This window comes from Psammomys obesus, unplaced genomic scaffold (assembly GCF_907164565.1).
Source record: "Psammomys obesus unplaced genomic scaffold, mPsaObe1.curated_primary_1811, whole genome shotgun sequence".
Lineage (NCBI taxonomy): Eukaryota > Metazoa > Chordata > Mammalia > Rodentia > Muridae > Psammomys > Psammomys obesus.
Window position 1 is genome coordinate 2,811,907 of NW_026591086.1, and position 14,832 is coordinate 2,826,738.

The 14,832-nt window shown below is 52.2% G+C and overlaps 1 protein-coding gene across 1 annotated transcript; it reads left to right on the forward strand.

Annotated features, from left to right (window-relative positions):
• Nucleotides 1-2,125: 2,125 nt before the first annotated feature.
• Nucleotides 2,126-8,470, forward strand: LOC129678891 (uncharacterized). Its single transcript, XM_055609852.1, has 4 exons — nucleotides 2,126-2,172; nucleotides 2,765-3,555; nucleotides 4,405-4,493; nucleotides 4,800-8,470. The coding sequence occupies exons 1-4, from the start codon at nucleotides 2,126-2,128 to the stop codon at nucleotides 5,226-5,228; spliced, it is 1,356 nt and encodes a 451-aa protein (XP_055465827.1). The 3' UTR covers nucleotides 5,229-8,470.
• The last annotated feature ends 6,362 nt before the right edge of the window (nucleotides 8,471-14,832 follow it).

The following is a 14,832-nucleotide window of genomic DNA, read 5'->3' on the forward strand; positions in this document are numbered from 1 at the left end:
ACCCTCCCCCCCCTTTTTTTTCTCTCTCTCCTTTTCTTCTTTAACCCTGGGCTCATCATTTAAGGCGTTCCCACTCGGGCCTGCAGAGCCCTGTTACAAAACCAGGTCTCCTCTTCCCACCCCCCACCCCCCGCGCGTGCGCGCGCGCCCGCCCCACGCCGCAAGATGAGAGAGCCAGTATCCCGCAAGGCCGCAACGGCGCAGGAGAACTGCATTGAAACCGTCCCCGAGCTAAACAAAACCAGGCCCGTCTGACAGTCGAGCCAAGGACGGCAGCCTCCGCGTCCCGTCGCTTTCCAGTCAAAACCGACTGGACTTCGAGACTCAGCCCAGTCCCTCCCTGGTGCAGGGGTTCGAAACTGCCTGCCAAGGAATTCTTCATAGACAGAACATAGAACAGCCCTAAATCTAAAAACCTTTTATCAAAATAGTGGAAGGCAAGCCAAGTTACCCCTCCTAGATCTTGTCACACACCCCCCCCCCGAGAGAACTACAATTTGGTGGCGACTATCATCAGAGCGGTCGGTGTTCCCGGAAAGATAGCCTGGTGGTGACCTTTGCCAACCAACCACTTTTTTTTTTTTTTAATTAAAATCGGTCACAATCTAGTTCTTGCAACCCCTCGCAAGGTTCTCAGTTTTAGAAATTTACCCCCCCCCCAAAAAAAATGCTTATTTCCTAAGCTTCTAGCCGCCCATTGTCGAGGCAGAAAAAAAGCAAGAAGGGGAGGTTTTGTGACAGCCAAACCCTAACCTAACAATTGACAGAAGCAGGAACGGCCTTGAATCCAAGCAGGCGTCCCAGGAGATCCGTCCGGGCTAGGTAGGGGCCTCGGCCACCACCCCCACTGACAGCGGCCGCACTTAAGCTGCCTCTGGCTGTCCGAGCTGGTCCCACGTCTAGATGTCCTGAATCCAACACAGCCCAAGAAACAGTTCTGGGGTTTGGTTTGGTTTGGTTTGGTTTGGGTTTTTTTCTTTTTCTTTTCTTTCTTTCTTTCTTTTCTTTTTTTTTCTTTTCTTTTCTTTCCTTTAAGTCATCAAAGAAAAGCAGGCGTAGGGAAAGCAGATGGGCCTGCGTGTGCGGGTCGCGGCTGCCGCAGTGGCCCTTTGGGAAGACAGATTTCTCATCCCAGGCGCGGAGGGCTCGGGTGGGGGAAGGTCTTTTTTTTTTTTTTTTTTTTCTTTCTTTCTTTCTTTCTTTTTGGTTTGCTCTTATGGGGACATTCATTCTGGGTCCTTCCTTAAGGCCACAGCTAACTCGGTACTCTCGGAGAAAAAAAAAAAAAAAACAGTCACCCGGCCACACAACTACAACAAAAGGCGCCTCCCCGAAGTGGCTCTCCAGGTCCGCAGGACGGGTGGCCGGACGTGGAGACGCACTTTTGTGCCTCGGTAATCTCGGCCGTCCATCTGGCCCCGGCGGGGCGAGGGCCGGCGGGAGGGCGCGGGCAGGGGAGGGGCGCGCGCCCGCCACGGGAGGAGCGCGAGCACGCGCGCCCGCTCTCCTTCACTTTCACCTTGACTGCGGAGGGTTTGGAGGGGGGGTTGTGGGGGGGACGACGACGAGAGATTGTGGTCCTCCATCCCCCCACCCCCACCCTCCGCCCTTCGTCTTCCCACCCCCGGCACCGTCCTGCCCAGACGCCAGCCCGGGGCGGGGTGGGGAGGAGGGAGGAGGAGGAGGAGGAGGCTGCACCGGCGCTCGGGTCGCCGCACCGCCCCGCAGCCGCGCGCGCGCTCTCTCCTCCTCCTCCTCCTCCTCCTCCTCCTCCTCCAGCGACGGGCGACCGCGAGCGCAGCGGCGCCGGGCTCCATCCATCCTCGCCAGCCTCAGCCCGAGCCGCAGCTGGCGGAACAACCCCCCCACACACACACCCTTGGCCATTTCGGGCTGGGGGACCGACGAGCCGCCGCCCCGAGCTCCCTGTTCCGTCGGCCGGAAGGTCGAGGGACCCCCCGAGTGGGCTGGCGGCGGTGTCGCCTTAGGAGGAGAAGGTGGACGGGAGGACGCGGAGCGATGCAGGCAGGTGGAGGATCGAGTCCGCCCGGAGGACCTGGGCAGGGTCGGGGGGGGGGTGGCCCGGGGTGAGTGGCTTCGAGGGGGTCCGCTGCGGTGGCGACGGATGTGGGTGCGGCGAAGGCGCCCCCCCTTCTCCCTGGCTCTAGAGGGGTAAACGGAAACGCCTGGAAGGGACGGGAGGGGGGTGCCAGTCGCCACCTCCGGCCTCGGCTTTCCCGCTCTGGAGAGCACCCCCACTTTCTCACTTTCCCCCCCAAATCCGCATTTTTTTCCCTTGGCACAGCCCTCCCGAACACCGATGAGAGAGGGAGAGGGAGAGAGAGAGGGAGGTGCCCGGGGGCAGTGAGAGTGACGTGTGTTGGTGCAGAGGGGGTGGAGGGCTGCGGGCCGGGCTCTGTGGACCGACTCCTAATCCTCTTGTTTTCGGAACCGTCAGCAGATGTGGCTCCTCTTAGCTGAGTAATCCGTTAAAGGAATAAATAATTTTAAAAAGAGGACCTCGGCCTCGGCCGACCAGGACGGCGAAGGGGGCTCGGCGCTCTGGTAAGGCGGAAAGGTTCTAAATTCTAGGCGTCCCTCTCTCTCTCTCTCTCTCTCTCTCTCTCTCTCTCTCTCTCTCTGTCTCTGTCTTCCTCTCTCAGTTCCCCCCCCCCCCCCCCCAGCCTCCCCCCCCCCACCCTTCTCCCCCATCCCCTGCAATCCGCACTCGACGCGAGTTCACGCGCGGGGCTGGATTTCCAAGCTGCACTGCAACTTCTCGGCGGCGCGTTATTATTATTCATCCGAGGGTGCAGCCTCTGCCACCTTCGCCTCCTGCGCTAGCAGCCTTCCCCCCACGGCCGCGGCCACCGGCAGTGCGCTTTCTCCCGCAAGCTCGCTCGCCAGCCGCAGAGGAGGCTTCTGGCTTTTTGAGGGATTTTTTGGTTTTTTGGGGTGTTTTTTTTTTTGTGTTTTTCTTTTTGTGTTGTGGGTTTTTTTTGTTTTTTGTTCTGTTTTTTTTTTTTTTTTTTTTTTTTTGGTTTTTGGTTTTTGGTTTTTTATTCTCTTCAGAACCGTCACCGCGACGCCCGGTTTTACAGTTCGATTCTCCTGCGGCCAGGTGGGGCGGCCACCAGCGCCTGCTCGCCCCGCTCTTCCCCTCGCCCCAGCCGAGGGAGCGGTTGACTGGGGCCGCTCCCTGCCGGCGGGACGGCCTCCAGCGTCATTCTCCCGCATTCATCCGCAGAGATACCCCCCCGCCCCCGTCCCTTTTTATTCCAGCAGATCTGCCTCTGCTTGCAAACGGGCTGGAACACCGCGGACCGCAACCGGGTCCTTTTCCAAGGAGAAAAAAAAAAAAAAAAAAAAAAAAAAAAAAAAAAAAAAGATGGGCATCTTGTGCGGACTCCGGGACAAAGCGCCTCGGGCTCGGCGAGGAGGGATGCGCGCGGCTCCGGCTCTGCGGTTGGAGATCGGCGCTGACCTGCGGACCTCCGAGGGTTCGGACTCAGTTTTATCCATCTCTGTGGCGTGCTCTGAGAGGGTCGGCGGGAGGTAGAGACTGCGTTCCCCCACCCCACCCTGCGGGGGGTGGGCGGGCAGCCGAACGCGAACCGAGCCGGTTGGGGTTAACTTGTCCGGGATGCCCTCTACCTCGCCCTTCTCGAGATGCGCGAGAGGGTCGCGGGGATGGCTTAGAGAAGGGAAGCAGGGCGAGGGCGAGGGCGCGAGCGGGGGGTGGGACGGGCAGGTGAGGGAGGGCTGTGGGGTTCGGCACCTTGCTCGCTCGGGTGCCCTGGGTGGACCGCGCGGGGAGTAGCAACGTGGGTGTCCGCTGAGAGCGGGCTTGAGACGTTGACACGTTACAGGCAGAAGGTGACTGGACGAGTGTGTCAACACGGCGGCGGTTGGCAGAGAGGGAGGGGGGCCTCAGAAGAGTGTTTTATTGTCCCCCGTGGGCTCGCGGGGCTCTCCCCCATCCCCTCCAGCTACATGATATGGGGGTGACCTTTTAAATCTACGCCCACCCTTTACCCCTGTAATACTGGCTGACAGGGGTGGGGTGGGGAGCATGTAGGGGTGCTGTCTCTCTCTCTGTCTCTCTCTCTCTCTCTCTCGTCTCTGTCTCTCTCTCCCCTCCCCCTTCCCAGTCTCCCTCCTCCTTCTGTCCCCCCCTCCCTCTCCCTTCACTCCTCCCTCCCTCCCTCGCTCTCCCTTCGATCCCCCCCCCTCCCTCGCTCCCTCCCTCCCTGCTGCATTTTGCATGAGCTATCTAGGTCATTAGCATTTTAGCGTATGCAAGACTTGACAAGGCTGATGAGGGGGCCAGATGGGCCTCGCTCTTATTTATTTATTATTTTTTTTCTTTTCCTTTTTTTCCCCCTCCACCACTTGGGACCTAAGCGAGAGGACTGCCGCAGGAGAGTGCCGGAAGGCTGATTCCCACAGATCGCGCCCGCCCGGCCAGTCTGCACCGGGACTCAACCCTCGAGGTAAAGACCGCGGCTACACGCCCTGCCTAGGCAGCGGTTGCTGCTCCCCTGCTGCCCGTCTCTTTCCCCGCGGTCCTCTCCCTCTCCCCTAGCCCCCTCAGTTTCCTAGGCGAAGCTGAAAGCGACCTGGGTGGGTAGGACTCCGCTGCGGTGGGGCGAGGTAGGGTTGATGTTTTCTCATTGTCTGGAGCTGCAGGGGAGACGGAGCGCGAGGAGAGGAGTGAGGGGTAATTAACACGGGGGAGGCACCCCTCCGTCTCCCACTTCCACCCACACCCCGAACCCTCCACCCCCTCCCCTCTGCAGGAAAAAGCTTGGAAACGAGAGGATGCGGGAGAACAAAGAGCCTTCGGAGGACGTGGCTGTTATCTCATTGTCTGTGACTGGGGGAGCTGCGGTAGGAAGGGTGCGGTGGTCCTTAGCTCATCGCGTCCCCAACCCCACACCCTCCCTGCTGTCAGTGCGCACGCAGACGCCAGCTTTTTCTTTCTCATCCCTCGGTTTTTTCATTCCATCTTCTCCCCATCCCCTCCCTTTCTTTCACCTTTCCTTCCTTCCTCCTTCCCTCCCTTCCTCCTCCCTTTTCCCTTCCTCCCATCCTCCCTCCCTTTCTTCTTTTCATCCTTTCTTCCGTCTTTCTTTCCTTCCTTCCTTCCTTCCTTCCTTCCTTCTTTCCTTCCTTCCTTCCTTCCTCAGGAGAAAGGCCTCTCTCTCCGTGTTCACAGCGGACCTTGATTTAAATGTCCATACAATTAAGGCACGCGGTGAATGCCAAGAATGGGGCTGTCTGAGCACCTTGGGTCCTCGAGGGCCCGCCACGGAAGGATCGACCCAGCCCAACGCCCTGGGCAGACTTCAGCGCTGCAGCTGCAGGCACCACAGGAGGGGGAGCAGGCTTCTGAGTGCCTTGCATTGCAGCCTTTAGGGTGGGGTGTGCGGCTACCGACCGAGAGAGGGGCTTGTGCGGATGCAAATAGAATCTAGGAAGCGAACAACCTATTCTGTGACAGAAACACTGATCTATGCAAGCCGAGTGGTGGTGGGAGTGGGAGATAGTCTGGGAGAAGCTGCAGAGTAAAGAGTTCAGGTTAGCATCTAGGAACCTGCTCGTTGAAGGCGGACGCCTTCCTCTCCCTCTGTTTTTGTCCCGGCTCTCAATTTGCCCTTAAACAAATACTAATAATTGGGTACCCATGTGACTGTCAGACTACCCCGGGGCCTGGACTGCAGTTACATTGTATTCTGCTTAGGGTTGATGGGGCAGTCTTTGGGGAAAGCTGTTTGTTACCCTTTGGTGGAGATTTGTGGGCATTCGCAAGCTTAAGCAGATCTCTGGGTGAGAGCAATCAGCAAATTTGCTCATGGACAGCGCACAGACTCCATCAAAGCTGACAGCTAGCCCCTGGCTGCAAGGAGGGCCTCCCAGCCTCCTCCAGGCTGTGACTGGGATTCAGGCAGAGATCCAGAAGCTGCGGGAAAGAGAGGCGCAGTACCCTGCATCCCCCAAAGGGAGGGCTCTTCCGTTGCTCTTAAAACCCAGACAGAAGGAAAAACAGCATGGGTACAGGTGGGGGCCCCGAGGAAAGTCTGTTTTGAGGCAGGCTGTCCAGGGACAGAAAGGGTTAAGCCTCCCTCATCCTGAAGCACCTGCTTCCCAAATCAGCCCCCAGCAGCAGCTGGTCCTGGAGGCCCCCCCAACACAGTTCCATCCCATCTCTGTCTCAGTATTCACCGCCAACCTGCAATGGATGGTTGGTGGCCTGGTGGCTGACCTAAACTCATTAATTTCCAGGTGGAGAAAATGGAGGAGGGGCAGGTCCCAGCAGCAGAGGGAGGGAGGGAGAGGAAGCCAAGAGCTGGCCTTCCCACCCAGGAAGCAGGCTGTAGCCCTTCCCCCTGCTGTGGTGCCAGAGGCCTGCCTTTGCAAGGCCAAGCCCATAAAGGATGTTTAGGAGTTTAATCTGATTCCTAACGCAGTAATCAGGGTCTAAAAGAGCATCCGTTGAAGTTAATGGAGGACTCTCTTCTCAAAAGCCTCAGCCTCATCTAGCCTAGTAAATTAGTATACTGGGGTATCATGGATCAGTACCCTCTCTGGCCTAGTTTCCTCACGAGCATTCATTTATTTCTTGATTATCTACTCTATGTCCGCCTTTGCGATTATCTTCGTTTTAATTCCTAATTTTCCTCACAGAAGGAAGTGGTAGAGGTAGCCTGGCCAAGGTTAAATTCACCACATCCCGAGTAGGCATTCCCAGAACCTTCTCTGCTCTGCATACAAGAGCCTCAGCCTGCTGGCTCTTGCAGAGGGAAAGCTACAGTGCGCACAACATGAGGGCTGCAGGAGCTCTGGGCAAGCTGAGCTGCGAGGCAGAAAGAGAAAGGCTTAGCAATAGCTGTCCTGAGAGACACCATAGCCGTTGCCTTCAAAAATCTACCTCCCTTGAAATGAGGACCTGGGATGCCCCCGTGCTTTATGAATAGGTTAGGAAAAAGCAGCCAGTGTGCTGTACCATTTTGAGGGTACACCCATTACCCCCCTCCATGCCCAATGAGATTTTATTTTGCCTTCAAGCAATGGTCTACTCTGCTGATGGCCCAACCCTCCTGTACCACAAATGTCCCCATTAGCAATCCTCTGCTCAGTAATTGCTTCCCCACGATTCCTTCAAATGTCCCCTCGTCCTTCACCAATACTTCATCTTACGTAACCTCCAGATGCCTCCCCAAGTAAGGTCCTTTTAGGTAGAAACCCAATATGCTTTTTCTCTGAGAGTCCCAACCGCAGGCACCATCCATAAGGCCTGCCTGGGATCTGATACAGCAGATCTATACTGGGAGGGATGCATTTGTATTTTATTGCTTACGTAAACTCTTGTACCAGAAAGCATTATTAGTGTGTGGGAGTGTTCTGGGCTGGCTAATCTGTGCATACCAGTGTGAGTATGTGCCCAGCAGGTCCGCGTCCCAGAAGGGGTTTATATGTAGGACTCTAATGACCTCAGCCCCAGGTATAATTACAAGCCCCCTTTTGTTCCACCAAATGAAAAATCAGAGCCAAGGTCAGCCTGAGCTGCCTCCTTCCTCTACATTTGCTGCCCTTTTCTGCCCATCAGTAATTATGCAGAGACCCTGAAGCTTTCTGCTCTCTCAGGGCATCTGGCATCTCTTGAATTCTCAATATCATCTCCCCTGCCTGTTTGACCCTTCTAATTACATCTTATGGCTAAAATGAAAGGAAACATGCATGATCTAACGGTAGGGTGAGGCTGCCATAGTTTGATGGCTGAGTACGCTTTCGTTTTCCCTTGGATTTGTTCACACCTTCTACCGCCTTAGTCCCCATGAGGTACAAGCTCCTGTATTTCTTAAGGAACCCAGTACTTAGAATAGATTTAGGAATGTACCAAAGGACTAATTGCAATTACTATTTCTCTCCCCTGCCAGAGGCAGCCCAGATCTGTCTCAGTGGAAAAGAATCTATTCTTTAACAGAGACAGTGGTAAAGTCTTTGAATTTCTTCTTCTGAGGGAGGGATACACAGGAAACTTTCATCAGATAACTAATATGTGGGGAGGGGCGTGTCCCCAACTATCTTGGTGCACACCTATGAAGCCATAGATTTTTCTCACACCATCTCCATCACTAATATGGAAGGCACTGAACCACAAAAGAAAGAGCAACCATCCACACCAGCTCTACCAGGAAATTTCCTCTCCCGCTGTTGAACTTATGTAATACCCACCCCCCATGTCAAGCTTAGGGGGCAGCTGCAGAATTCCTGCCTGGGACAGATGGAGCCTCCCCTTCCTAAGCTACCCTGTGGGTGGTTTTTTTGAGCCCATGAGTCAACATGGGCAGACTGTAGTGTGTGTACGTGTGTGCGTGTGTGAGGCTTGGCGGGCTGATTCACACTGAGGATATCAACAGCAATGCTGTGAATTACGGTACCTAATAAAGATTTTTTTTTCTTTCAAGACCCATTTATAGTTCTTTCATTGGGTATTTTTGCCAAGTCCTAGCCAAATTGACTCAGGTTTTTAATACTTAATTGCATCGCACAAACAAACGTGCAAAAAAAAAAATATTTTTTTTTCCTAAGCTGAATTTGTCAAAAGCAGTCTTTGTGCCTGCAGATTTTGAAGTGCCAGATTTAGGTGGGGGTGGGGCAGCAGGCCTTATGGAGAACAAGAAAAGTTCCAGGTCAAAGAGGAAGTGTCAGCAACTCTCTCTAGCTGGGTTCATCTTTCATTTTCTCTCTTTTTGTCTGTAAATAAAAACATGACCTAGCAACAAGGGCCTGCTGGGGTTATAGCCACAAAATCCCCAAAAATAAATCCCATGGTCCTTAGGAGTGAGTTCACTGGGGCTAGAGTCATTTTAAATTCAAATCAACTCTTTCTGCTGCTTAGACATATGACCAAATGGCCAGACCTGGGACCCGGGAGAAGAGATGGCTACATTTTTGAGGCTTTGTGAGGAGTTTTCAAGGTGGCCTGCTTTGCAAGCCACAGATAGGCAGGCTCTGTGGTAGCCTAGTGCAGGCTGGGTCCCAGGCTAGGCCACTTCTAAGAGCAGGCTTGCTTTCTTCTCTTCTACTTCTGCTACATGAGACATGTACTCGAACCAGCACTGACTTCATCTTTTTTGTGCTCCCAAATTTTCTGTGACCCTTTTCCCAATCATGCGGATTTGGGATACTGGAGATTGGTGTTGTCCCCAATTTTTTGTTTGTTTGTTTGTTTTAAACACTGAACCAATCCAAGGTGCACACAGAAGTGGGTTTATTTCAATCTGGCTCTGAGATTCACCCAAAGCCGAGGTCCTAATTTCTACCCTGTTCAGCCGACTACAGAGACAGTTCCTGAGTCTCCTCACCTCTGCGTCTTCAGCTCATGCTCACACCACTCCCTTGATTTCACTCTGGAGCCAGCCCACACTGAGGGTCCACCCTAGGGGTGGTTACAAAGTCCAGGACAGGAGCAGGGCGAATGGGTACACCTTCACAGAATAGCTCATGCCAAGACCATGGCCTCAGTATTGTCTCCTTTGCCATTCCCAGACTTCTACTACTGCCTGCCACCCTCCCCCAAGCCACAGCCTCTCCCAAGGCCCACCTGTCCTTTACAGTCTGCCCCTGGGACAGACCAAAGAAGGCTCCCAGAGTGCAAGAGGGGCTGGCGGTGTGTCCTAGAGGCAGTTGTAGCTAGGGGGAGGACCCTACCAGGGAAAGCCACTTTGTGGTCAGTTGCTTGCACCAGCAGGATGCTCCGGTAAAGCTATTTGCTGGGAGGGGAACAGTAGCATCTTCCCATACTGCCCTTCCCCCGCCCCACCCCCAACTGCTAACCTACCCCACCCTTGGTACACAGGGTGGTGGGGCCAAGGCTGAGGCATTTTCCCCCCACATCCTGGTATCCTTACCCCTTCTCCACCCAACACTCTAAATGAGGTAGAAGAACAAAAATCCTATACCAGAACATACTCCCCAAACAGTGCCAGTCCCAGATCCGATGCCAATGGCATGGAGCTGCTGAAGTGAGTCAGCCGAAGAGGGGAGAAGCCTGGCCCAGTCTTCCCAAACTGTAGCCATCACCGGGACAGAACGTGGTCTCTGTTTATACGAAGAATGATATCCCTAATGTTCCTCATTTTTTGCTGGGCCTACCTGAGCTCAGTTAATGAGGCAAGCAACTCTCCTAGGGGCCAACAAGCCAGAAAACAGAGATAAACTTCACACCCTGGTTTCAAGGTCATACATCAGCAAAAGCTTACCCATAGGCAAGAAATTGGCCCTGAGGTTCACAGGAGGCTCCTCTTCAGTCCTCTCCCACACGAACACAGATTCATGTGACAATATTTATTCCCATTTAATTGAGACACTAGTTTAATTTCAGATTGCTTGAGTTTAAGGCCCAGCGGGCTTTTCTGCAGCTCTTTTCCCTAGTGCTTCTATGGAAACTAATTATTGTTAATATCCAATTTTGGCATTATTATTCGTTAACCAATTATGGATCCCATAGCTGAGGCTTTGCTGCTCCTGCCTCTGCTGGCTCCTGTGGCTCTGCCCAGCTGTGCCTTCCACTGCAGCTCTCTCCTGCCCACATGAGGCACTGTGCACGGTCATTCTCTGTCTGTTCCAGCCTGGCTGTCGGCGTAGGGGTTGGGGAGTGGTGGCGCGTTCATGGCTTTTATGCCATCGAGGGAAATTTCAGCTCCTGAAGCACATGGTTTTCTTTCTTTCATCTGTCTTTTTTGTTTGTTTGTTCTTCCAGACAAGATTTCTCTGTATCCTGGAACTCGCTCTATAGACCAGGCTGGCTTCAAACTCAGAGATCTGCCTGCCTCTGCCTCCAGAGTGCTAGATTAAACCTGTGCGCCACCACCACCCAGCATTATGGTTTCCATTTTTTTAAGAAATTAGAAATTTAGCCGGGCCTGATGGCACATGCCTTGGAAGGGAGAGACAAGCTGATCTTTGTGAGTTTGGTGCTAGCCTGATCTACATAACAAGTTCCAGGTCAGCCAGGGCTATATAGTGAGACTCTGTCTAAAAATTTAAATAGATAGATAGATAGATAGATAGATAGATAGATAGATAGATAGATAGACAGACTCTGTTATGCAGCCTTGCCTGTCCTAGAACTTGATATTTAGGCCAGCCTGGCCTTGAACTCCCAAGAGCCACCTGCCTCTGCCTCCTGAGTGCTTCAATTAAAGGTGTGTACCACCATGCCTGGCTAAAACTTTTTAAAAGGAAATTTAGAGCCAGGTTCTATCTCAAAGAAAAGAAAAGAAAGAAATTAAAATTTTAAGTTTTCCCTGCTGTCTTTCACCAAGTAGCCCAAGCTGAACTCAGACTCAAGATCCTCCTGTGTCAGCCTCCCAAATGCTTGGATTGTAGGCATGGGTCCCAACCCTCAGCCCTGAAGTCATTTTGGAAGCAGCATCTTTACACTAAGTGAAAGAAACAGAACCTGACAAAAGGTTGAGACAGGGATTGTGAGTTCAAGACAGCCTCCTGAGCTACATATTTAGGCACTGTCTCACAAAAAGAGAGAAAAGTACTCTCTCTATTCAGGCTTTCTCCCACTCAATTTCCCTTAGAAAACCAAATGTGCTTCTGTCTTGTCATCTCTGAGAACTATAAGCTCACAGGCCTAAGGGAGGAAGCAGGCACTTCCCAGCATCCCTTTAAAACAGGAAAAGGAAAGCAGGACCCCTGAGGTCAGCATATTTCTTCTTTGTCTGCCTCCCATCTTCCCCCATTTGGAAACAACACTTTCCTTGCCAGCATGTAGCCTTCCACATCTCCCTTGGAGTTGAAGCCTCCCTCCCAGGCCACCTGGAGGACCAGGCCTTTCTGAGGCAGCTGGCTGGAAGCTTCCACGGCCTGGGAATCCTGTCATCAAATTTTTCATAGTGGGGGGAGTGGGTGGTGAGTGTTGTGAAGGGGGAGCTGGGACATTGTGAAGAAGGTCCCTTACACATAAGGCTCAATAAATACCACCCAAATTGGATGTGATTAAACTAGCAGCAGCTGTTCGCCTTTTCCTGCAGAAAGGCTACAATTATGCACAGGGCCTCTTAGGCAGAGTCTACATAAAATGGTCTCTCAGGGCAGGAAGGACTTGAAAACATTTCTGGGTCCAGACACATAGCTCAGCAGATAAAGTCCTCACCCCAACCCTTCAAGTCTGACCTGAGTTCAATCCCTAGGACCCACATGGTGGAGGGGAAAAAAGAAACCACACACACACACTTCTATAATGTAATTTTAATTTTTTCTTTTTTAATTTCTGGCTCTTTCATGTCCTCAGCCTGCCTCAGCTTGGCCAGGCATGTGGAGTTGTACAATAAGGAGTCTACATGCCGTGTCCCCTCATCCCAGAAAGACTTGCTAAGAGGGAAAGTTGTCTTTCCCATCCTTCCATCTTCCATACAGAATAGTCTTCCTTCTGTTCGTATTTCACGCAAGGCCTTCCCCACTGGAGTCTGCCCTCTAAAAATACATGTCAATAACAATGACCTTCTGAGCCCTACTCCCTTCCTTCAGTGCCTTCAAAACGTTCTCCATTTTCAAGAAGCGTGAGGAGGATGGCTCAGTGGTCAAGAGTACTGACTGCTCTTCCAGAAGACCCTGGTTTGACTCCCAGCATCCACATGGGAGCTGACAACCATGTATACCACAGCTCCAGAGGTGCCAACAACCTCTTCTGGCCTCTGTGGGCACAGGCACACATACAGTGCGCAGACATACATGCCGGCAAAACACTGAGACTCCAGGGCAGACTGTTCACACGACCACATGAATTGCTAGAAATTTCTTAATTTTGTCAGTGATGGTTTTCCGCCTCCAAGAATGCATAGCAAGGGAGCTCTGTGCAGCAGTTTCTTCCTTTCATTCTAATAGAATTTGTAAAAGTTATTAGGGGCCCAGTAGTTAAGGGCACTGACTGTTCTTGCAGAGGACCTCAGTTCAATCCCCATCACTCACATGTCAATGAGCAGTCACCTGGAGTCCCCATTCCTGGGATCCAATGCTCTAGCCTCCATGGGCACTGCATGCCTGTGGTGCATTTACACATATGTAGGCAAAACATATAAATTAAGTTAAACATATAAATTAAAAATTGTTTAAATCTTTTAAAAAGTCGACATGCAAGGTGATGGCCTTCCTCTCAGCATCTTCATCCAAACAAGCGCCTATACTTTGTTTTTATTTGTCTCCCTCTTCCGAGGCTCTCCCTCAGCCCTCCTGCCATCACCACCACCACTGTGCTAGGCGTTCAATCCTCCTCACAGCCATTGACAGGCTGTTAGGAGCTCCCAAGCCTTTAACGTAAACTTCCATGGTTTTGACTCCAAGGCAAGTGGATTGTCCTCCAGATTAAGGCTGTCCTGACTTGGAAGGTGTAAAGCCAGCCCTATTCTGTTATTTCGCATGACTGTGAATTACCTCCATATAATTAATTGATAAATAGGAGACCTTGTGGCCCTGAAAGCCTACTTCCTCCTACCAGCCCAAGCCAGGCCATGAGTAACTAGGGAGAATTCACCTCTGGCACTTTGCACTGTCAGCTAACACCTCCTTGGCTGGACCTGAGCCTCTTTGTCTCCCTGACCCTCCAAGAGGAATAGGTCCACCCTGTGTCCCAGCCACACAATGCATCAAAATGTCAGTGACAGCAAGGCCAGACCCAGAAGCAATTTCTCAGAGCAGAAAGCAGAGCATGCTGGGATTTTGTAGGGAGCAGGGGGAGCTAGCGGAGTGACCGGCATCCCAGTTCCCGACCAACCTCATAGAAACATTTGCCCTGCAAAGAATCGCTTGTCTCTTTCCCATTCTCATCTTCCCCTCTACCTGGGGCTCCAGCAGCCTGGAGTGGGAGAGCCACTAATGGCAACAGTCCGGCATGGGAGGCGACAAGGCAGGTCTGCAGGCAGCCCATCCCGAGCCCCCACCTGTCAGGCCTGTCAGATCCAATTTCTGAATCACTCTTCACACTGTTGACTAAGATCCATCCAAGGCAGCATTCGGCTACAGCTAAGAAAATCACTTAAAATGATCCCAGGGCCTCTCAGAAACCTATTAGGATTGGCCATCTTTCCTTTTTTTTTTTTTTTTTTTTTTTCCTCCCAAGTTATTAAGAAGCAAAGACCTGCAAAGCAGTGTAAAAACCTGTGCTACGCTACATCTCCTGGAAGTTCTGCCTAAGTGCCTAGCCTGTGTGGAGGGCACCTTCCAAATACGTTTTTTTGTTTTTTGTTTTTTTAATGATTTTAATGTAGACCAGGCTGGCCTCAAACTCATAGAGGTCCACCTGCCTCTGCCTCCTGAGTGCTGGGATTAAAGGCACATGCCACCACAACAGGCCAGAGAGATAACAATGCTGTTTCCACCTGTTTTCAAATAGGGGGCACCTTTCCTTTGTGATACAAACATGATAACAAACACACTATAGAAACTCCCTCTTTTTGTGTGTGTGTGACAGGATCTCACTAAATTTCACAAGCTGGCCTTAAAACCCACTCTCTTGCCAAGGCTAACTTTGAACTTGTGATCTTCCTGCTCCTTAGCCTTCTGAATAAGTAGGATTACAGGCTTATATCTTTAGGCCCTAATGAGTCCTGTTGTTGGAATCCTGAATCCAAGTCCCTGTATGCTTCAGCATCCAAAACTAGCTTACGACAAAAGCTAGAGTAGCCGGGCATGGTAGTGCACACCTTTGATTCCTGAGGGAATTCAATGGGTCTGCAGCTCTCAGTGCCAGAGCGGGTGCACCGTGTGTGTGTGTGTGTGTGTGTGTGTGTGTGTGTGTGTGTGTGTGTGTGTGTG

What these genes read in the sequence shown, in the direction of transcription:
- LOC129678891 (XM_055609852.1), top strand. Translation starts at nt 2,126, where the DNA reads ATGTGGGTGCGGCGAAGGCGCCCCCCCTTCTCCCTGGCTCTAGAGGG. An exon ending in TTCTCCCTGGCTCTAGAGGG is followed by an intron (nt 2,173 to 2,764) that starts GTAAACGGAAAC and finishes TGGATTTCCAAG; the next exon opens with CTGCACTGCAACTTCTCGGC. An exon ending in TCTGAGAGGGTCGGCGGGAG is followed by an intron (nt 3,556 to 4,404) that starts GTAGAGACTGCG and finishes TTGGGACCTAAG; the next exon opens with CGAGAGGACTGCCGCAGGAG.